The sequence below is a fragment of the Pongo abelii genome, chromosome 1, assembly GCF_028885655.2.
Source record: "Pongo abelii isolate AG06213 chromosome 1, NHGRI_mPonAbe1-v2.0_pri, whole genome shotgun sequence".
NCBI classification, from domain to species: Eukaryota; Metazoa; Chordata; class Mammalia; order Primates; family Hominidae; genus Pongo; species Pongo abelii.
In genome coordinates, this window is record NC_071985.2 from 17,508,966 (window position 1) to 17,532,874 (window position 23,909).

General features: G+C 42.2%; 1 protein-coding gene across 7 annotated transcripts in view; it reads right to left on the reverse strand.

The window, feature by feature from the left end:
- DISC1 (DISC1 scaffold protein) overlaps positions 1 to 23,909 on the reverse strand; it is a 422,688-nt gene that overhangs the window by 241,616 nt on the left and 157,163 nt on the right. For all 7 annotated transcript variants that reach the window (XM_024249403.3, XM_024249406.3, XM_054561502.2 and 4 more), the window contains 2 exons: positions 6,811 to 6,865; positions 1,636 to 1,738 (listed from right to left, as the gene is read on the reverse strand). In XM_024249403.3, the coding sequence (XP_024105171.2) occupies positions 1,636 to 1,738; positions 6,811 to 6,865 (158 nt within the window). The remainder of the gene's footprint in view (positions 1 to 1,635; positions 1,739 to 6,810; positions 6,866 to 23,909) is intronic.

Here is a 23,909-nt window from a genome sequence, read left to right on the forward strand (position 1 = left end):
AAAAAACAAGATCCTCTCCATTCAATAGGGCTTTTAAGAATCTTACCTAATGGAGTGAGGGTTTGTTTGCCCATTCTGAAGGTATTGAAATAGGAGGAAACAGAAATAGCATTATATGCAGGAGTTGCAAAAAAATGTTGACCACCTCATCACTAGTACCACCCTTGGGGACAGCCCATTGACTGAAAGGCCCGTCCACTAAAGAGCATACAGAGCAATTGGAAAATAGTGAGGTCAAAAGGTCAGTTACCAGGCGGGTTAATTCAGGTCATCCTTCAGCAGATCAGGCCTCACCAATTTTCTCAGATGACCAAAGAGCTAAAACAGGAAACCTGCCCCATACGCAACATACCATCTTAGGCATTTTCCCTGGAGTCTGAAGAGAGATTGTTCACATTGGAGTGAAGCTATCTCTGCTGCCTGAATTATACATTTCTTCCCTCGGGCTTAATACAGACTCATCCACCTGTATTCCTGGGAAAGATATATTGATTAAGAAAGGCAAAAACCCTAACTCAGAAGCAAGACTGTGTTCAATCTTCTTTTTTTTTCTCTTAGCAAATGGGCCCATAATTTGAAGTAAATGGCATGTGAAGCTGTTAAGAGCCAAGCCCCACATTCGCGCTGCCATGTTCTACTGGTTGTAAATAATATGCGTGACTGCACCAGGGACCAAATTGCTCATTAGCTGCCAACATTAGTTGTTTAATGATCTGAGGAGCAGAAGCTGCCAATTATTGTATTCCTTCTTAAAATACCATTTAAAACCCTACATGTAATTATTATACATGTAATTATTATAACTTTTCGTTAAATTTTTATGATTCTTTTGAAGCTGATGAGCTCTGGGTCCATTCAACCTATAAAACTCAGAGAACTTTTTGAAGCTGTCATTACGTAACTGGGTTAAAAATCCATATATAATACACCGAGAGAGGGCCTGGACTTCAGCCCCAGATCTGCCACTGCTTAGCTAATTGAGTGACCTTAACCAAAGGACACATCCCGTGGCCTCAACCTCCCCATCAGTCCATTCGGATCACGGTCTCCCTCCCATCTACCTAATATAGCAATTGTGAAAATAAAATAACAAATACAGAGGAGTGTATTTGTTGCACTAATGATAGGATAAGATACTGTTTTTAGAGACTCTTGATTTCAAGCTACTAATTAATGGAAAAATCAATTCCTTAATAACTGCCACAGTAAGAGGGAGCATAATCCTTTGAGGATTCGCCAAGTTTCTATGACTAGATTTTCAAACTAAGGACATCAATTTTTCTCATGCTACCATCCTTCCCCCTGTAGGAAGGGTCTGATCACACCCAATAATCCTCATTCAGTATTTACAGATACACAATGCTACATACACATCTGCTAGAATCATATGGCACACAGAGTACATTTAATCTCTAAACTCTTCAAGAAACAGGAACTGGAAGTCCCAAATACGGTACTCACATAAACAACTTCTGCTATATTATGTGCATATTAGTGAAACTTCCCAGAAAAGCTTTCAGATGTCTGAGAAGGACATAATAACAGTGGAATGTTCATCGAGGACAAAACACGATGCGTTGGTGGCTGTCATTATTTTAGTTGGACAGCTTCAACATCTCCTACACTGCCAGTTACCTGATATGGCATGCATTTTGGCTTCAAGCAAGGCTGGTAGTTGGGTTTCAATATCATTAGCTTTCTTCCTCAGGGTGCTGCAGAATTTCTCACTCATACACACCTAGGGGGAGAGAAATGACCAGCAATCATCATTTATTCAGCTAAAAATCAGAAGGCAGTGGAACAGCCAGGTCAGAGATTTCTGGGTTTGTAAGTAATTAAAAGGGGTGATGAAAAGTAATTGGAGGATAACGTTCAAAAAGCAAGCAATGGAAAAAGAAAGACAAAGAAGAGAGGGAGAAAGGGAGGAAGGGAAGAAGGGAGGAAGGGAGGAAGGGAAGAAGAGAGGAAGGGAGGAAGAGAGGAAGGGAGGAAGGAAGGAAGGAAGAAGGGAAGGAGGGAGAGAAGGAGAGTGAGAAATAAGGAAGGAAGGAAGGAAGGGAGGGAGGATGGGAAAAAAAGAAGGGAGGGAGGGAAGAAGGGAGAGAGGAAGGGAGAAGGAAGAAAGAGGGGAGGGAGGAAGAAATAGGAAAAAAAGGGAGGGAGGGAGGGAGGCACGGAAGGAAGGAAGGAGGGAGGGAGGGAAGGGGAAGGGGAAGAGAAGGGAAGGGAAGGGAAGGAAAGAGAAGGGAAGGAGGGAGGGAAATGTAGGAAAAAGAACAAAAATAAAGTGAGCAATGGCGTATTCCAAGCATATGCCCGTCATCACCCCACACCCAATTACAAAACTGATAGGAGCTAACAGAGGGCAACCACAAGCTAACACAATTGCATCACTCCTGCCTCCTGCCTTCTCCAGGCCTCTGCTGAATCCTCCTGTCTGCATCACTTTTGTAGTCCCTGGTGGTTTGGCTCACTCATACCCTTCGAGACTGCTCAGTCACTGCCTGGGAGGAAAGGCCTTACTCACTACCCACCCAAAATAGCAACCTCCCTTGGCCCTCCCTCCACTTGATGTTTTTCCACGGCTTCCACTCAGATGATCCACCATGGACTTCTATTCCTTTGTTTCCACATTGTCTCTCTGCTGGGATACGAGCTCTATGCGAGCAGGGACTTTGCTCTGTACCTGGCACATAGTACACAGTGTTTTAATAAAGATATGGCCATTGAGATGAAGGTCAAAGCTGCAAGCTAAATTTAATTACTAGTATTAATAGACACTGTTTAGGGAAACTTTGAAGGCAGATAGATACTTGCTGGCAAGTCAGATTTGAAAAATAGACAAGTAACTCTCAGTAAGGTTTGAGAGTTTTATCATGCACTTTCCCATGACATTCCAAACACATCCTACAGTTTTTTTTCTTTGGTTTTTCAAAAATAGCAAAAATCTTAAATCTTAATTTCTTTTTCCAAATGTCTTTAGGTTATCTTTTATTTTGTTGGAGGCTAAAACATCACATTTTTTTCCTTTTTTGAACCCTTTCAACAGTCTCAAGACTTTTCATACGCCAGTGTTATCTAGACTCAGATTAATGAGCTACCTAGAAAAATTTAATTTCCCAGAAGAATCTAGGGTTTGTTGGACACCATCAACTTTAAATGTTTTCTTATATCAGTTTGAATTGAGATTATTTTTAGAGTCAAGGCAGACCTCATCCATCCTGCCTAAAATACTCCACTATTTCTCTCATGGACTTCCATATGTTCTATTCAGTGGCTGTAATTTTCCAACATCTTTTTTATAAAAATCATTCTCTGGATGAAGACGACAGTTTGGTAGCCTCTAAACCAAAGCCTGCACTGGTGATGTTGGGCATCCACATGTCCAAAGTAATTAATTCCGAGACCCTTTCAACAGTCTTGAGACTTTTCAGGTTGTCAGAACCAGAGTCAAAAGGAAGATATCCCTTCCCCCAGCACCATGTCTTAGTTTGGCTCAAACCCGGATGACTGGCACATCCCATCCTATCCATTTAATAATGTCATCTGAGGTCTGAGGGCATTTCCATTAACTGTGTAACACCAGCCATAATTCTTATGTCTCATCCAGTCTATGTCCAATATTTCTGATTTTAGTCAACAGTATCTGTTAATCATAACTGGGTCAGTTTCTCCTTTGTTGAACAAATCTATCTTTCAAGCTGTCAATATTAATACTAAACAACCTTTCTGAATCTTCTTATTAAATTGCAATGTTCATTCTTTCAGGCTCTGCTGGATGTAATCTAATATCTACCAATCTCCAGATATCCCATTTATTTCCAACTGTTTCTTCCATCTCATTTATCCCTTAATTACTTTTGGTTTGGGTAACCCATAAGAGTTTAAGAAATGTAATGAGTGCAAGGAAGGTTTCATTTCTTTCTGAGACAGGAATCTAAAGAATATCAGGTAGGGGTGTGTGTGTGTGTGTGTGTGTGGTGTGTCTAACACACTAGAGAAAGAAAGCTATGTCAAGCTGAGACCTTTAGCTCATGGTCACTGGTCAATCTAGTTTAAAGTAAAGAGAAAGGTGTTTTGTGTGACTGGACAGTTTTGTTTTAATTCTCTGTGGACTAATATAGGCCCCTGCCCACAACACACACACACATTCATGTCTGTGCACACATACCTATCCACCTCTGCACACACACATACACATCCCCAGAAAACCTGTGTATCCTTTTTATTTACAAATAAAATTGGATACCAAGGAACTCATTATCAAATGGGGCTTTTATGTTTACATTTTTAAATCAAAGACGTGAGTTCCTTAATTTTATGGAAAAGCAACGTAATTATAAAGTTTTATAAATGTATTAGAGAAGGTATGTGCAACGGTTGGAGACGTTTTTGTCCCCCCAGAATTCATAGGTTGAAAGTCTAACTCCCAAGGTGATGGCATTAGGAGGTGGGGCCTTTGGGAGGTGATCAGGTCATGAAGGTGGGGCCCCCATGAAGGGGATTAGTACCCTTATAAAGAAGCCCCAGAGACCCCGCCTTGCCCTCTTTCTTCCATGCGAGAATACAACAAGAAGTCAATCGTCTGCAGCCTGGAAGAGGGCCTCTCACCAGAACTTAGCCATTCTGGAACCCTGATCCCAGACTTCCAGGCCTCAAAGTGATAGGAATTAAATTTCTGTTGTTTATAAGCCACCCCGTCTACAGTACTTTGTTATAGCAACTCAAATGGAGTAGGACTGTATGCAAACAAAGAAAACCATTTTTGATATTTGGGAAAATATAAGATCTTTAATAGTAGTCGGAAATTTTCAGCAAATCCTAATATTGGGTGCATATCAGTATATGTGTGTATCCACAATATACAGTGTCATACACACACACATATAAGCACCATCTGCATTATATAATAGGCACACCTGTATCTTCAATGTTGGTGTACAGATGCATTCATATTACCCATACAGTATGTTCTGAAGATAGTCAATAAACTCAGACCCAAGACAGTCCTCCCATCTTTTAATTCTACATAGAAATCAGGACGCACCTGATAAACAGTAGAAAATGTAAGATAGGCCAGGTGCGGTGGCTCTTGCCTGCAATCCCAATTTTGACAGACTAAGGCAGGAGGATCGCTTGACCTCAGAAGTTCAAGACCAGCCTGGGCAACCTGGTAAGACCTGGTCTTTTCTAAAAATCAAACAAATTTAGCTGGGCAGGGTAGCATATGTCTGTAGTCCCAGCTACTTGGGAGGCTGAGGCAGGAGGATTACCTGAGCCCGGGAGATCAAGGCTGAGTGAGCTGTGATCACGCCATTACACTCCAGCCTGGGTGACAGAGCCATTGGGTGAGCAGAGCAGAATTCAAGCATTTCTGGGTCCCTGGCTCCGATGCTGTCTTACGGGCACCACTTGTTCCTAACAGGAAGCTCTCTTCGTATGCAAGTTATAATTACCCATCAAACCTGTGGCTCTGTGACCTTTAGCAAAATCACTGGGTGTTGTTTTCAGAAATAAATTAGATACAGAAACAGAGAAAATGCACAGAGTAACTCCAGACATTTTTGCCAACAACACATCCCTGATTTTGGCTTAGCTGCGGTGATCCCTTGGCGTGTTTCCTGATCTAGGGTCCAAGACTTTCTTTCCCTGGGCACAGAGAGCAGAAGAGAGTCCTTCCAGGCCAACAGGCTCTTGGCTGCATTGCTCTCTGCTCAGCAAGCTGTCCTTTTTACATTTCGACCATCGTACAACCACCCCTGGTTCCCAGACCTACCACAAATAATGAATGATTCATACCCAGTTCTCTGCCACAACATTTAGTCATAATTCACAGAGTAATTGATCCTGTTTCTCAATCTGTCAATAACTTGGCCAGGTATAAATACGTATGAGAGGGGCTTTTGTTTTGTAAACTGTGGTTATCCTAACTAATGAGGACATTGACTATTTAATTTAATTGACTGTGCTGTCAGGGAATGATGAAGACTGTGCTCTCAGGGAATATTCTGTCTGTACACAAACCAAGGTCTTGCTATGGCAGTATAAACGATGGATAAAGTAGGCAAAATGATTGTCAAGCCAACTGAAAAGCTTTAAAGAACAAAAAAAACAGTCACCGACTGTTTCATTTGTGAGGAAACCAGACATTGCCCTCCTGGGAAGAAAAGTAATTAATTTCTCAAATTACTATCATCCTGAAAGCATTTTTGTTTTCTTTGAGATGGAGTCTCGCTCTGTCTCCCAGGCTGGAATGCAATTGTGCAATCTCGGCTCACTGCAACCTCCACCACCTGGGTTAAAGCAATTGTCCTACCTCAGCCTCCTGAGTAGCTGGGATTACAGGCACCCTCCACCATACCCAGCTAATTTTTGTATTTTCAGGAGAGATGGGGTTTCACAATGTTGGTCAGGCTGGTCTCGAACTTCTGACCTCAGGTGATCCGCCCACTTCAGCCTCCCAAAGTGCTGGGATTACAGGCGTGAGCCACCACACCGAGCCCCAAATGCATCTTTAAGCAAAGGCTTTCAATATGCATAGTGGCAGTCCTTTTTCAGTCCCTAAATTGACAGCTCCTTTTGGAGCAAAGGCCAAACCAGTCCATTTCTGGGGTGTCCACAAGCCAAGACCTCCACTATGACAGAAGCACTCTCTCCTGGCTCTTTTAACTCATCATTGGGCCTGCAAAATGGCTTGACAAAGTCTACATTTTTTTGCAGAAGACAGGTATCCTAAGATCTAGACGTAAAATCAAGTCAAAGGAAAACTTCATAGGCTTCTTTGGAAAATGGGAGTATAAAGGTACTTACCTTAGTAGTGATTTCTTTAAGTGACAAGTTGAGGGATTTTATTCTTTCCTGGAGGCTGGAAGAATTAAAAAGAGGAGATTGGTCTTCTTGGTAAACACAATTCAAAACCACTACAGTTAGGAACACTGCAAAAAGTGAACCTTCCACTGGTCTGATGGATGAAGAAGTGCAGGAGGAAAGATGATGCCAAATTGGCTCCATTTGACTACGGAATAAATATGGTGCTAGGAAGCAGATCTTTCCTCCCTTATTATGCCTTACTAAAGCTAGTATTACAACTTTATCATGCCCAGAGTGTACATCTACTGATAACGGGAAGAACAGCCAAGGTGTGCTCCTGGCAGCAAAGGATTAAAATCTGCATTCCTATAACCACCCTCCCAGAAGGAAGGTCTACAGTGAGTAGTGTCTCACCAGCAGGGAATCAAATAGTATCTATTTGAGTAGACCATGCAATTCAGCAAATATGTACCCAGTGCCCTCTGCATTCGGCATTGACGTAGAGCAAAAAGGAGAGATACATATTTAAAGTATGTCTGACATAGCACCCCCTTAGGCTTCTCCTGCTTCTCTTTTCTCCGTAGCACTTTTCACCTTGACATATTTATTTATTCATGTAATTTCTGTCTCTCACACTGGAACTTAAGTTCCATGAAGGCAGCGACTGTCTGTTGTGTTCACTCCTGCATCCCCAGTGCTTAAAGAATTCCTGGAGCTTGTTAGTAACCCCTCAGTCAATACCTGTAGAATGAATGAATCAATGCAATTAAGAGTCAGATCTTATTCTGAAGGTTGTTACCTAGTGGAGAAGAAACACATGCATGCAATTCGCTATAATATAAAGCAAGAGGAAAAAATTACTATAAGGGGAATAGAAAATCAATACTAGGAGAAAACTGCTACATAAAAGCTGTCACCAGGCAGAATATTGTCTGCCTTGAGCAATGGAGACAATAACTTGTGGAGCAATTTAGAACTAGGAGATTAGTGGGAAAGCTTACCGGAAGAGGTGAAAAGTGAACTGGGCCTCAAAGGGAAAAAAAACGAATGAAATTCCAGCAAGAAGATAAATCTAACTGGACCAAATGGTTCTCAAAGGTGAGCTGTGAAAGATAAAGTTAAACAAGGAAATGACTATTTCTGGTAGGAAAAGAGAGGGAAGGATGGGATGGGGCCTATCTGTATCTATAATGTTTGCTTATTTATTTAGTTAGGGGCCGGGTGTGGTGGCTCACGCCTGTAATCCCAGCACTTTGGGAGGCCGAGGTGGGTGGATCATCTGAAGTCAGGAGTTCGAGAGCAGCGTGGCCAACGTGGTGAAACCCTGACTCCATCTCCAAAAAATAAAATAAAATAAATTTATTTAGTCAGGAAAAGAAAATCAAAGTAAATATGGGGTAGTAAATTCTACTATTTGTTTAATCTTAGTGGTGGATAAATGAGTGTTGTATTTTTAAATATGTTTGAAATATTTACAATTAAAATATTTTTAAAGAAATATCAAGGGCAAGCTCTAGTCAGTATTAAATGCCAGACTAAGGAGTTTTGAGTTTTATCCCCCAAGCAATGAGAAATCATTCCGTTTTTCAGCAAGAGAGCAATATGAAAGAAATGCTTTCGTTTTTTAGAAAAATAATTGGGCGGCACTATGAGAGACGATTTGGAGGAAGAAAGTCTGAATGTGACAAAACCAGGCAGGCCTCTTCAGCAGGGTAAGCCTCTCATGGGGTCCACGGGCCCCACAGAGTGATAGAGGTCAGAAAGGGGAAGGAAGAACAGGACTGGATTATGTGGATGCTCAGAGCAGTGAGAACATCCATTCTAGAGTTTTCCACTCTTTCATGCATTCACGAACTCATTCATTCTTCAAATATCTATCTACTGGGCACCCAGTAAGCTAGGAACTTAGAGCATGAAGATGTAGTTCCTGCCCTCAACCACTTACTGCTGCCAGCAATTCCAGAAAATGTAATAGATGCTAGAAGAGGAATGATTACTTGATTAAATGATGACCTGCAAAAGGAAAGGTCAAGGTTTCTGGGGTATGTGTGGGGAGGGGAAGGGAAAGGTTGCAGGGTGTCAGGAAATCTTATACCAGGGGTTGCCAGGTATTAAAGCTAAGCTGCCAAATTGCTGATTTTTGTTTGTTTGTCCTGCAACTGTAAGAACTATATTTTGATGTTATCACATCCACCAATTTGTCACTTCTGAGTATAAGCAAACTCGTTTCAATTGTAAATACCTGGGAACTGGTGCAGGTCCGTACTAATCAGTCATTACCACGTTAGACCTACTTTCAACAGAGGAGGGTTTTCCAGTCCAGCTGAGATCAGCCCAAATGGAGGAAGTGACGGTTGACAGAGGTGGGGCACGTGACAGCAGACTCTTCAGAATTCAGGAGTTGCCATCTGACAAAAATTCGTGTACTCAGTGGGAACAGTGGAAAACAACGTTTGGAATCCTGCCTGGAGAATGCTAGACTCTGGCTGGCCAGGGATTGGATCTTTTGAGAGAACATAAGTCAGAGTGTCACACAGACATGGAGATTGGGGCAGATGAAACCACTTAGGGTGGTGAGGAGAGAAGGACAGAGAGCATCCAACATGGACCCGTTCTGGTTCTTCCTCTGATTCTAACAGCAGCACCAGCTTTGGGTGGCTAATGCCTGCTGCCCAAACTGAAAACCTTCCTTGGGCAGAAATGCATTTTCCCTTGCTGGGCTCCTGAGAGTCCATTCAACAAATACATTTTTAGTAAATGGTTCACCATATCATTGAACCTATATGAGCATTTAATAGTATATTATAAGTAGGTGTTCCCAACCACACACAAAGACTAGCCCATGCATTAACAATTCAGATAGGTAGTAGATCCTCTTACTGATACTGAAATTTCAGCTGACCAAAACGGCAGTGCCTTTAGCTGATGCCCAACATATCACATAAAAAGTAGGTCAAGCACCGTCTTTCCAGGGGTTGACACAGTTCACTGGTCTGGGCTCAGATCTGGCCCTATCCCAGAAAGAAAATTAGTCTCCTCTCAGATATCCATGTTAGAGGAAGGAGGCAGTGATGCAGATAATTAAATGCATTGTTTTATATTTAATTTGATTTATATTTAATTTATGCTATATTCCTTTTTGCAACAGATTTACCTTCCCAATTATGTTTTGCTCAGGCTACTATTAACATTAGTTGTATCCCTGGGGTATATACACAATAAAAGCAATTGTTGGGGCAGCAGACGATATGAGGAATCTATGTACTATGCTTGTGGGTTTCAGGCTATTTATAGTAGAAGAATTCTCTCAAACCAAAGTTTACACAGCACTATAAAATATAATAAAGATAACAGGGAATCTGTTTTTATTGAACTAGGGTGTCTGGCCTAGGGTACAAAGATGTCACATTAGTCCCCCAAACACACACACACATTGCTGCTGCCATCACACTGTGGTCCCCAAACCGTAATTCCAGGAGCAGGACTACAAACCGAAAACCAGAAAATAAGACCAGTTCAATGTTGATAAGCAAGAGTTCCGTGTACTTTAATGAGTAAAACCAATCCCCACTTTTTAAAAAACTTGCATATTTTTCATAACAAATAAGAACTATCCTCTCAGATGAAATTATGCCTTACCCTAGAAACACACAATTTGTCCAAACAAATTAGCAAATACGTTTTCAGAAACACACCAGACCTAATTTACCCAAATGAGTATCTTCATTCAAAGTGGCTGCCCTGGAAATAACAGTCCAACATTTATTGAACACTTACTATGTACCAGACACTCTCCCAAATTCTTTATGTAGATGAGCATTTTAAATTCTTATCATAAGTCTATGAGGTAGAAACTGTAATTATCTACATTGTAAGACAAGAAAATTTCATCAAAGAGACTAAGAGAGGTTTAAGTAACTTTCCCAGGGGTAACCAGCTGGTAATTATGGGAGATTAAATGGTAACCCAGGCAGTCTAACTATCTGCTTTCCTAACTACTGAACAATACTAACTACGGCTCCCAGAAGCTGTGTACGTATTCAAAATGAACTGTCATCATTCAGACAAATTTTTGGAATTCTATTTTAGAATTTTGTTCAATGTACAATATAATCAATATCATGATTTGTAAATACACATTATTCTTTACTCACAAACTGGTGTTCCAATCATATGACCAAATTTCACCCTCAACAAATGAAACCTTACAAAAATTGAGACTACTGACATGAATGTGCTGCACAGAATGCACATCAGTAGCAGATGGGCCTGGGGGTGGCTGTCGCAAAAGAAAATTAAACGCAAAGGTGCCTGTCACTGGTTGAGTTGTGTCCCCCAAAATTCACAGGTTAGAGTCCGAATCCCCAGTACCTAAGAATGTGACGATGTTTGGAGATAGGGCTTTTCAATAGGTAATAAATTTAAAATAAAGTCATTACGGTGGACCCCAATCCAATATGACTGGTATCAGTATAAGAAGAGATGTGAAGGGCCGGGTGCGGTGGCTCACGCCTGTAATCCCAGCACTTTGGGAGGCCGAGGCGGGCGGATCACAAGGTCAGGAGATCGAGACCATCCTGGCTAACATGGTGAAACCCCATCTCTACTAAAAATACAAAAAATTAGCCAGGCGTGGTGGTGGGCGCCTGTAGTCCCAGCTACTTGGGAGTCTGAGGCAGGAGAATGGCGTGAACCCGGGAGGCGGAGCTTGCAGTGAGCCGATATCATGCCACTGCACTCCAGCCTGGGTGACAGAGTGAGACTGTGTCTCAAAAAAAAAAAAAAAAAAGAAGAGAAGAGATGTGGAGACAGACACACGTGGAGGGAAGATCATCTGAGGACAAAAGAGAAGACAGCTGTCTGCAAGCCAAGGAGACGAGCCTCAGAAGAAACCAACCCTGCTGACACCTTGATCTTAGACATTCAGCCTTCAGAATTGTGAGAAAATAAATTTCTGTTGTCTAAGTCACCCTGTCCATGGTACTTTATTACGACAGCCCTAGCAGACTCATGCATGTGGAATTTTCCATTTCTCATGGTACAATGAGTTATATGTAATATTAGGGCACCGCACACTGGTGCTTCACAATCCAAGTAAAAGGAGTTGCTACTCCATGTAGCAGCAGCATCAGGTCCAACAGAAAACACGGCAGCTCTTTTGTTTTCTTCAGACTGATGGTTTCTTTTCAATCTGCCCAACTGGGAGACTGCGGGCTGCTACAACAATTAATGTGTGTAGAACATTACCATCGTTGTCTGTAGTTTAGGAGCTAAGTGTTATGAATGGTGGCTCTAAGAAAATGTTATGTGAGAATATCTTTGAGTTTTAACAATGATTATTATGGATTTTTAAAATCTATAATCATTTTTAAAAATGATTATGGATTATGATTTTAAAATTATTATTTAAAAATGATTCATTAGAAATGAAAAAGGGCTCCCTTCAATACTCTTGCAATATCACAAACAGAATGCAATCACTGATGTCAAAAATATGAGTAATAAAAATTCAATCTGGGGAGGGACAGATTGCTTTTCAGCTGTAATTAGAAGGGCAAATGGAATTTAAGTCAATAACAGTCACTAATCTAGATAATACAAGCCAAGACTTGGTCAAGGGCCAGAATGAGACATTTATACAGGAGGATACAGCCAGGCAATTTTGGTTCAATGACTTGGGAGTGAGAAACTATTCTAAAGATAACTGATCCAACCAAAGAACTGTCTCTACTTCTAGCACTCTGCTCCAAGCCACGGGCACCTCTCCTCTGAAATGCTGCAATCGTCTCTGAACAGTTCTTCTGCGTTCACCCTCACTCCTCTACAGTCTGTTCTTGAGATGTAGCCAGGGTGAGCCTTCACAAGCATGTCAAATAAAATGCCACTACTCACTCCATCACACCTGGGTCGAGCCAAGTCTGCAACGGCCTATATGGCCCATCTCTCATCTCGTCTCTTACCTCCTCTCCTACAGCTCCCTTCTTTGCTTACTCTACCCTGGCCAAAGAGGCCTCCTGACAGCTCCTCAAATCTGCTGTGGCTGGTGCAGGCTCCACTGCCTTGACCTTCTGTCCCAGCACACATAATGGGCCAACCCCCTCCCACCTGCAAGTCCTTGCTCACCTCTGACCCTCTCAGTGAGGCTGGCCTGACTACTCCATTGACAGCTGTAAATTTCACATCCACTCGTCTTCCACCCCAATCCCCAAGTCATGTTCATTTTCTACTAACCTACCTGTAACTTACTAATTTATTATGTTTGTTATTTATTTCTGCCTTTTACTACTAGAAAAAGAATTTCACGTGGGCAAGGATCTTTGGAGAAGTACTTGAAGTGCTGGGTACACAGTGCGTACCTAATCAATATTTGATTAATGAATGATACTCACATTCTTGTCTTCTAAGAAATAAGTGGGGTGGGGTGGGGTGGGGCGGAAGCATCCTCACCTCTGCTAGAGGCACACTCAAACCACAGGATGGTGAGCGGCTCCATCTTTATCCCCATTTCCCACCACTGCCCCCTCCGGATCAGGGATTAAAGGCTGCAGCTGCTCTTGACTGTATGGCTGGGGTGGAGCTTTGCATGGCAGAGAAAGAGGTTAAAAACTTGGAGTCAACTCATGAGATGTTCTCTCTTCTTTTTAAATTCCATCTCTCAGAAGTCTTACTCTCTGGTTTATCTCTGTTGGAGGGTTTCCCTTCACGGGCTATATTACATGTTGAATTGTGTTCTCCACAAAATTTGTATGTTGACGTCCTGACCTCCATATCTCAGAATGTGACTGCAGTTGGAAATAGGGTCATTGCAAATGTACTTTGAGTTAAGATCAACCATACTCCGACATGACTGTTATCCTTATAAAAGGGGAAATGTGACTTCGGGGACATGCATAGAGGGAAGATGATATGAAAAGACACAGGGAGAAAATGATCATCTACAAGCCAAGGAGAGATACAGATCCTTCCCTGACAGTCCCCAGAAGGAAACAACCCTGCTGACACCTTGATTCTTGGACTTTTTTTTTTTTTCTGAGATGGAGTCTCACTCTGTCATCCAGGCTGGAGTGCAGTGGTGTGGTCTCAGCTCACTGCAACCTCCACCTTCTGGGTTCAAGCGATTCTCCTGCCTCAGCCTCCCAAGTAGCTAGGATTACAGGCCTGCGCCAGCATACCCAGCTAATTTTTTTGGTATTTTTAGTAGAAATGGGGTTTCACCACATTATCCAGACTGGTCTCAAACTCCTGACCTCAAGTGATCCACCCACCTCGGCCTTCCAAAGTGCTGGGATTACAGGCGTGAGCCACTGCGCCCGGCTGATTCTTGGACTTCCGGACATGATAAATTTCTGTATTAAGCCAGGTGGCTGTGGTGCTACTTTATTATGGCAGCAAACTAATACAGGCTGGCATGGGAAGGAAGACAATGTGGAGGGCCACTCATTCCTGCCTCTTAGAATGGTAAGAGCTAGAAGTCTGGAAGTGAGGTGTAGGCCTGGGCAAAGGGCACCAGTGGTCTCATCTGGGAGACCTCTAGCAAGCGCCTCTAGCAAGTGCCAGATGAGTTCTCACTGCCAACCTGCTGCCAAGATCAGAAGATGGCTCCAAAAATTCAGAGTGATTGTGCTTAGAGCATCTTTCTCATCTTTCTCAAAAACCTATAGCTACTGCTATAATGTCAATGTGTCCTCCAGAATTCATGTGTTGGAAACCTAATTCCCAAAGCAACCATGTCAAGAGGCGGGACCTTTAAGAAATGATTAGGTTACCAGGAATCTGTCCTCTTGAATGGATTGATATCATTACTGGGGGAGTGGGTTCCTGATAAAAGGGTGAGTTTGGTCTCCTCCCTTCTCTGTCTCTCTCTCTTTCTCTCTCTGTCTCTGTCTCTGTCTCTGTCTCTCTCCCCCGCTCTCTCTCGCACACATGCTCTCTCTCTCTCTCTCTCTCTCACCCTTCTGCTTCCTGCCATGGGATGATGCAGTAAGAAGGTCCTTGCCAGATGCAGGCCCCTCAACCTTGGACTTCCAAGCCTCCAGAAGTGTAAGAAATACATCTTCTCTCTTTATAAATTACTCAGTCTGTAGTAACAAAATGGACTAAGACAGCTACACTGGGCATCCATTTGGTTAGAGAATCCCATGCCTCAATCTAACAGCAACTAACAACTATTTACTCGGTTTCTCCAGATCCTGTCCCTTAGGGAGGCCTATCTCAAGAGCCTTATAACATACTTAAATCCACACCCTCTCTTAGTAATACTTCCAATACTCGCCTTAGATCCAGGCAAAAGAACTCCTTCCTTGCTCTCTGCCACATTAGAGGGCTCTGTCCTGATCCTCCTTACCCTTGAGGAGAAGGGTAAATGGGGCGCCAAAGGTACATGCCACCCAAAGCTAGTTCAGGCAGCCAAAGCCAGAAGTGCCTTCCTGAAGAGCCAGGAGGCTGCATCCTGCCAAGGCCTCTTCTCAGAGCACTGCTCCCAAGGGTGGACACAGTGCAGTGGGCATACCTCTAGGCCCCAAGGGTGGACACAGTGCAGTGGGCATACCTCTAGGCCCAAGCAGTAGTCGAGCACAGGCTACTTTGAAGGGTGTAGATATTACCTGGGCATACAGGCTAGGTCCCCATATAAAACCTACCATGGTGTGGGACAGGTGCAAGGGTAGGAAGACCAGGTGGGAAGTTCCATTTGACCCCTTACTCTGGGACACAATGTCAGGCAGGCCTGGATAGACCCCTTTAATGTTATATCCTAAAGAAACCACCTCTCATTCCATACAATCTTTGTTAGTTTATTACCAGTTCCTCGTACCACCAGTAACCCAGCCATAACCACCTTAGCACCTGGCACTGGAGGCAAAGCCTTGGCTCTCAGCATTAGAGGCACACCCAAGGTGACAACCACACATCTGCCCCAAAGATGAGCCTTTGAAGAACAAACTCTGTTCCTGTTCTTATCTGGACCTCTGCAGAAAAAGAATATTAACGACACTTAGAGAATTACACCACTACCCCACTAACTTTCCGCAAGACTTTGAACAAGTCACTTTCATCTGGGGCTCCATTTTCTCAGTTGCAAAATGAGGAAGTTGGACTAAATTATTTCTAAAATCCTTCCAGGTCTACTATCCCATATTCTTTAACTGCTCTATCATTCAAAAATCTTTTACTAGCCTTTTTTATTTTTAGATATTTAGAGAATCTGAAAAACACAAAGGTTTTATAAAGTGCCAGATAATATTGATAATAGAGACAGAAATATACAGGAGACACATGTTATTTTTCACTCTATAATAGAGTAATAGAGACAGAAATATACAGGATATATTAGATGAGACAGAAATATAATAGATAATAGAGATATATTAGATATTAGAAATATAAAATAGAGACAAATATACAGGAGATACATGTCGTTTTTTACACTAAGTGAGGGATGTGTTTTTCAGCTAGGAAGCTAACTGTGCAGAGTCTGCTCCCTGCAGACAGTTGTCCGCTCATCTTCCTGCCTGTGTATATGTGGCTTTATGCTGAAGTTCCACTTTAGCAAAAAGCTACAGGAGAACAGAAATATCAATTTTATCTCTGAACAGCCTTCTCTCTACTCTCTCCCTACATTCCCTATCCCATTCCCTGTTTCTTGTTTTGTAAAAATCAGTTTAAGAATGAGAGATTATTACTAAAGCAAACTACAAATGATGGAAAGAGCAAAATGACAGCTATCTTAGCATAGGCGCCATTTGGGTCTTTAATTAAAACACACTCACACAGCCAGATATGGTGGATCACGTCTGTAATCCACACATTTGGGAGGCCAAGATGGGCAGATCACTTGAGCACAGGAGTTCAAGACCAACCCGGACAATATGGTGAAAACCCGTCTCTACCAAAATAATAATAATAATAATAATACAAAAATTAGCCAAGTATGGTGGCATGTGCCTGTGGTCCCAGCTACTCAGGAGGCTGAGGTGGGAGTATTCCTTGAGTGCAGGAGGCTGAGGCTACAGTGAGCTATGATCACACCACTGCACTCCAGCCTGGGTGACAAAGCAAGACTTTGTCTCTAAATAAATAAATAAAATAACACACACACACACACACACACACACACACACAGACAAATCTGTTGACATTAACAACCTTGCCAATGACTGCTCAGTCTCCTCACCTTCTGTCAGAGGGCAAGTGGATAACAAAATGACTGTGGAAACAGCTTTAGGAAATACATGTTTATCTACTTGGCCTTTTTCTTTCCTTAGACCCTTCTATCCTCACAGCTGATAATGTCACATGGCACCCATCGGACATTCATGGAGCACAGAGGCACAAATGCCATGAATTCCTCTAGACTTCGGATGATCTTATAAAGGCACAACAGGGTACATAAATTCATCAGAAGCAAGCCATTCTATATGGCTATAAAAATGACTCAAGCTGGTTATCTGAGACCTTTACTTCTGGGAAAGCCAGTGTGGTGCAGTGGAGAGAGATCTGAGCTGAGAGACAGGAGCACCAGGGCCTCTGCTGGCCATCCTTGCCACCTTTGGCAAAGCATATTATCTCTTTCCAGTTCGGTGGTGGCTGAAGCCAGAGAGTTTGCTGGACTCAAGCCAGACACTCACCTTCGTGCTCACCAACTACTCATCTTTTGAGGATCATGGGAGGAATGAAGTACAGAAAGACCATTTAACAAATCATGCAGACATATACCATACCTGTATTATAGTAAGAAAATATTTTAGAGTAATCTGACCAAAATCAGGCACATAAATTTTTAACAAGGGTGGAATAAATATATTTAGAGTTTTTCTCTCTGGCCAAGGCAAAGGACATTAAGTAAAAGAACCCAAGAAAACTAGGCCAGGGAAATACTTGAACATTTAGTTCTTTGATTCTTTCTCTGAATACACATCACATCATGACTCACATTCTCCCTGACTATTTCTCTGAATTTCAAGGATCCTGTGTCTTCAACTAGGGTGCTACACTCAGTTATTCTGAGTCCTTTTAGTAAAGCACAACTTCTCCAAATAACTCAGCAAACTGAAAATGAGGTGTTACTTTTTTTTTTTTTTTTTGAGATGGAGTCTCACCCAGGCTGGAGTGCAATGGTGTGATCTCGGTTTACTGCAACCTCTGCCTCCCGGGTTCAAGCGATTCTCCTGCCTCAGCCTCCTGAGTAGCTGGGATTACAGGTGCACACCACCATGCCCAGATAATTTTTGCATTTTTAGTAGAGACAGGGTTTCACCATGTTGGTCAGGCTGGTCTCAAACTCCTGACCTCGTGATCTGCCCGCCTCAGCCTCCCAAAGTGCTGGGATTACAGGTGTGAGCCACTGTGCCTGGCTGATGTCACATTTTATAAGACCATGAACTCTTTTTAATAAGATGCACCCATGTAACTCATATCATAAGGGATAACGGAGGGAGAAAGGGAGAGAAAAAAAATGAACATAAGGATTTCTGATCTTTTCTTGGAAAAGATTTCCTGTGATAGAGGTGCTGATGCAAAGGCAGTGAGCAGAGGAAAGGAGTAAGCCCTAATAGTGAATTTGCTGAACTTTCCAAATTGGCACATATGAGCAAGGTAGCACACACACGCGTTCACACCCTCACCCCGTGCCATCTCTTGCAGGTCCCCAGGCTTACTGGGAAGCTCTGCCTGACATCACAGCATCACAGCACGCATCGAAGTCCAGTTTCATCAAAAATCACAGCTTTATTTTTAACTGATGAACTTGGTATTTGGCTTATCCAAATACTCCAAGTATTAATTCAACCAGATCCTTCTCATTGCCTCAAACAATCTTATTCCAAACTGAAACTGTAATTCATGTGCCAAAAACATTTTGACTTACAGACATTTGTCTGTAGGAGATTTTGGTGGTTTAATAATGAAAAAATGAGAACAGAAATCAGAAATATGAACAGCCTTATGTTCAGATCATAATCATTCTCCTTTCTACCCCTTCCTCACAAGTTCTTTAATGGTTCTTTTTTACAATAATAAGGAAGTAAATTACCAGCCTCTTATTTTTGGAGACTGGTAATCAAGTCAGCTCCATATTTTCAACTATTCTCATAACCATGATGTATTTAAATGTTCAAACAAGATTTCAGTACTTGGGCTCTAGAGCTTTCCCCCACCCCCAAAAACTCATCTGAGTTCAACCCATGAGATCAACAATTTGATCTAAGGGGAAAATGATACTACATCCAGGCTTATTCTGTTAAGTGATCCAAAGGCAACTTCATATTTCCATTTCAATTACTACCCTCCCTTTATTCTGATTATTTAATAAGTAATGTCCAGTTGCTCCCATGGGAACAACTGGGTTTTTAAATAAATACCCAGAGCTGCTTGCGTTTATTTATTTATTTTTATTTTTTGAGACAGTCTTGCTCTGTCACCCAGGCTGGAGTAGAGTGACATGATCTCCACTCACTGCAACCTCCACCTCCCATGTTCAAGTGACTCTCCCACCTCAGCCTCCCGAGTAGCTGGAACTACACAGACGTGCCAACATACCCGGCTAATTTTTGTATTTTTTTTTGGTAGAGATGGGGTTTTGCCATGTTGGCCAGGTTGCTCTGAAACTCCTGACCTCAAGTGATCCTCCCACCTCGGCCTCCCAAAGTCCTGGGATTACAGACATGAGCCACTGTGCCCAGTCATTTGCATTGATATTTAATACTAATTTTTAAAATATATTCTTGCTTCTCCTAAATTTCTGAGTATTTATACTTTCCATAACTATAAAGTTTGCCAAAAACGTTGTACTTTCTGCTGTGGGTTTATTCTTCTTTTCTGAATCATCTTTAATTAACTGGCGTCTGGCTAAGAATAAGCATATGCACAGCTCAAGTTTGCAGAGACAATTTTAACCTCACATTTCTCTCAAGCATCTCTCAAAATCTGTTGACAAAGCAGCAGATCAGCCTGATTCCTAAAACTGGGGAATATTGTCGATTTCATTTCCTAAAATGTTTCTGTGGGTAAACTAAAGATGGACATACTTTATTGGATAAGAAATGCAAAAATAGACCACTGGTGAACAAAATGAATGAACAGCAGGAAAAAAATCCAGTTGACTAAAGGAGAAATTGCATAAAGAATCCAAACACCAATATCAACACGACTCAAAGAGGAAGCTAAGGAAATTTGCCAAAGAGGTAGTACAAAATAGTAATGACAATGAAAGTCAAGATGAATGTTTAACAACGATCTCTATATAAGACACAGTACCCCCCACTGAAAGCAGCTACAGGAAATCTAGAGGTTCTGTCTGGCTTTGGTTTGGGTCATCTTAGCAGCCTAGCTATCAGCATAGGGTAGATTAATCACCCTTCCACAGCTCAAAAAAGATGTGCTCTTAACTGATTAAATTCTCAGCAAGCAATGAGCTGGTATTTCCAACCTGGGGATACTCCCAGCAGTCACTGGAGAAGGGTCTATCTGAGCAGAGCTAAATTACCTTCTGCTGGAAGATTCCAAAACTTCTGCACTTCTTCCAGAGTTTCAGCTCAAGATCTGAAGAAGAGTTTAGCCTGACATACTAAATTAACATCTGAAAAGTTAAAGCAGGGAATAGTAACATACAACTTACAAAAAGGAAAGAATAAGAGAATTTGATAAAGGGAACAGAAGATTGCAGAAGACATGTAAATTACAAAGAAATTAAGTACAGAACAGTTCTCAAGGTGATAATAACGGAAACTAAAAATTGAAATTGACTAGGAGAAAGACTTAAAATAGGTCACATGTTTCATGTTTGTGAGAGTTGACTTGCAGCTGCAATATTAGAACTAGCTATGATCATTCTAAAATGACTATCTCCCATCTTTGATAATCCATGGGGCTCCAGTTGAAAATAATTAATCTAATGCCTAAATTATATAAAAGAGAAATGGATGAGTCTACAAATCACAAGCCTCCAAAGAGCTACCTAAACAATAATAATACTAAGAATAATAGACTCGTGTTGTAAGCTTCTTAAAGAAAACAAGCCCAGAGAATTTGTAAAATATTAAAATACAACATTATAAATACATATCCATTTTTTCACCCTCCTTTGTTCTAAGTTATTCAAAAATCATCGTAAATGTTACTGTAGCACATAATAAAGTATTTTTTTACATCTGCAAGTGAAACAGAATTCCTCCCTTGAGTTTCTCAAATACAGCCTGTTAACTTAAAAATCACACAGCCTGTTAACTTAAAAATCACACAATTTATCAATTTAGAAAGGAGAGCTTTATTTCTTAAAAGGGGGTTACAGCCTGCAAGGTTGCCATTCTAACAGGCTGGGAAGCATAGCCTCCGGCAGAAGCCATTAGCAGAATAGGTTGACCAAGGTTGACCAAGGCTGGCCACGGTGGCTCACGCCTGTAATCCCAGCACTTTTGGGAGACCGAGGTGGGTGGATCACAAGGTCAGGAGATCGAGACCATCCTGGCTAACATGGTGAAACCCCATCTCTACTAAAAATACAAAAAATTAGCCGGGCGTGATGGCCGGTGCCTGTAGTCCCAGCTACTTGGGAGGCTGAGCCAGAAGAATGGCATGAACCTGGGAGGCGGAGCTCGCAGTGAGTTGAGATGCACCACTGCACTTCAGCCTGGGCGACAGAGCGAGACTACATCTTAAAAAAAAACAAAAAAACAACAAGAATAGGTTGACCAAGTATACATATTCCACAGGTTATAGCAGGAGCTATGAATATTCATGAAGGTGGTCCTAATGCATGCATACTGAATAAGCACACATGTTATATACAACTTATGTTCACCTTAGTGTGGAGACTTAACATTTACATGTATTACAATTAGGCCCTCTATGTAAAAGGTCTTTTCAGAACACAAAGGCACTCAAGTGTCTCTGTAAACAGGCCAGAAGCAGTCCACAGTTGGTCTTTGTATCAGAAGAAAGTTACTGAAATCAGCCTCTTTTCTAATGAAAGCTGCAGTTATGGCTGGTGGAACAGGGAGTCAGTCAGTCAGCGTCTGGCGGTGGAAGGACTGCCATGGTTTTAAGATAGCTCATCTCTAGGACAGTGCTTGTTTAGCCACTAGAGAAAAAGAAAACCCAGGTGGCAGTCAGAAGGTAGTTTATTCTTTAAGTGCAGGGGTGTGTGACTTATCCCTGCCTGGCATGGCCTTAGGTCTTGTTTATAATTTGGTATCTTATTGCCACCGAGAGTCTGTTACATCAGTTCTTATGATCTCATTTTAGCGTTGATGCTGGTCTGTTGTTATGTCTAAGCTACAAAAGGGAGGGCTTATAACAAGGCAAATCCAACCTCCCGGCCCATTGGGGCTGGGAACTCAATTTGTATGGAGTCTCTGGGGTCTCCTTGGCCAAGAGGGAATCCGTTCAGTGGTTGGGGTCTTAGGATTTTATTTTTAATTTACAACATAATGAAAACTGGAAATGGGGGTCCTGTTTTCTTGGGAACCTACATTTCCTGGTGAGCAGCATCTGTACCAGACAGATAGGGGGGATTTTCAAATCTCTTCCTTCTTTTCCAATCCTCTTCCTCCTTCACCAGATTATAGTCTGGTAAACTTTTCCACGTTGCCTGTAATGACGACTTTCCAGAAGAAAACGAGAGGATACACAATGGTGAGGCGAGGTCTAAGCTCTGAGCCACAGCAGCAGTGATTGAAAAGCAGGCTTTGCTCAGGTCCGTGCTCTAGGGACCAGCCCTTAGGAAAGTACCAGCTAGAGCACCGTGGCCTGTGGATGGTCACAGCCCGTCCAGGGAACTTCAAAGAGGAACTTAATATAGAGCTCCTAGGAATAGAATTATGAGGGATTTTTAGGCAGCTTATTTTAACTTATTTCATAAAATACTAAAGTGCAAAGTATTGTAGAACCAGAAAAGACCTTCCACACCATCCAATTCTAACCCTCTTTTCACAGACAAGTAATACCAGTTCCTCTAGCCCTGGGGCGGGGCCTTGCTTTCCAGTTTCTCTTCCTCTCACATTTCTTTCTTTGGAACGTCTGACAGACCTCTCTGACTTGAGACAGTTGCCTGTTTGGTCTTCCCAGGCTGCCTATTTTTAGATACCCCTTGGCTCCAATCAAATCAGGCAACACTAGGCACACAGAGACAACCATCCCTGGCCTGGAGGAACAACCATTCTCTTTTCCTTGGGCCCACAGACCCACACTCTTCTGGGCTGGACTTATTTCCATTGCTTGACTAAGCACTCCGTCCAAGGCCTGGTCTCTCCCAGGCCATCAGTGTGAACCATCTCTGGATTCCCTCTGCATTAAAAATTGGCCAAAGACGTGAGGGCACCGCTTTTACGGCTGTGTGAACTTGGACCCTCAGCAGCCTCATCGGCAAAATGGGCATAAAAACAATATATTGCCCAACAAAACTTATAGGGTTATTGTAAGCAAGTATGACAGTTCGTAAATAACAGAGATATTAAAATTAGTGTATGAGTATCATCACCAGTCTAACTAAGGACAGACAGGATACATTTGAGTGGAGAGGGCACACCTGCAGGGAGGTCCTGAACGCTGCAGACGTCGCCTATGCAGGGAAGCCTCACTCCAGGCACTCATCTGGCCAGCATTGCTCACACACTTCTGTCTCAATGCATTTGCTGTCTTGGCAAATATTTTTCTGCCTCATGAATTCCTGGGAAAAGCAAGATGTCTAACTTTACTTAAAAACGGGGGTGGGGAAAAAAAAACCCTGTAATCCCAGTGACCCAGGAGGCTGAGGTGGAAAGATCACTTGAGGACAGGAGTTCAAGTCCAACCTGGCAACATAGCAAGACCCTCATCTCTATAAAAAATTAAAAAATTAGCCTGGCATGGCGACATGCACCTATAATCCTAGCACTTGGAAGGCTGAGGCAGGAGGATCACTTGATCTCAAGAGTAAAATACCGCAATAAGCCATGATCATACCACTGCACTCCAGCCTGTGGGACAGAGGGAAACCCCATCTCTAAAAAAGAGAGAAAAGTCCTTATCAAAAAAAGTTGGGGGGGGGGGAATCAGAATTTCCTAGAAAAATGCAAAGCTCTCCTCTTTCTCCAGATGATTTCTAATGCTCTCAGTCCCATAAAGCC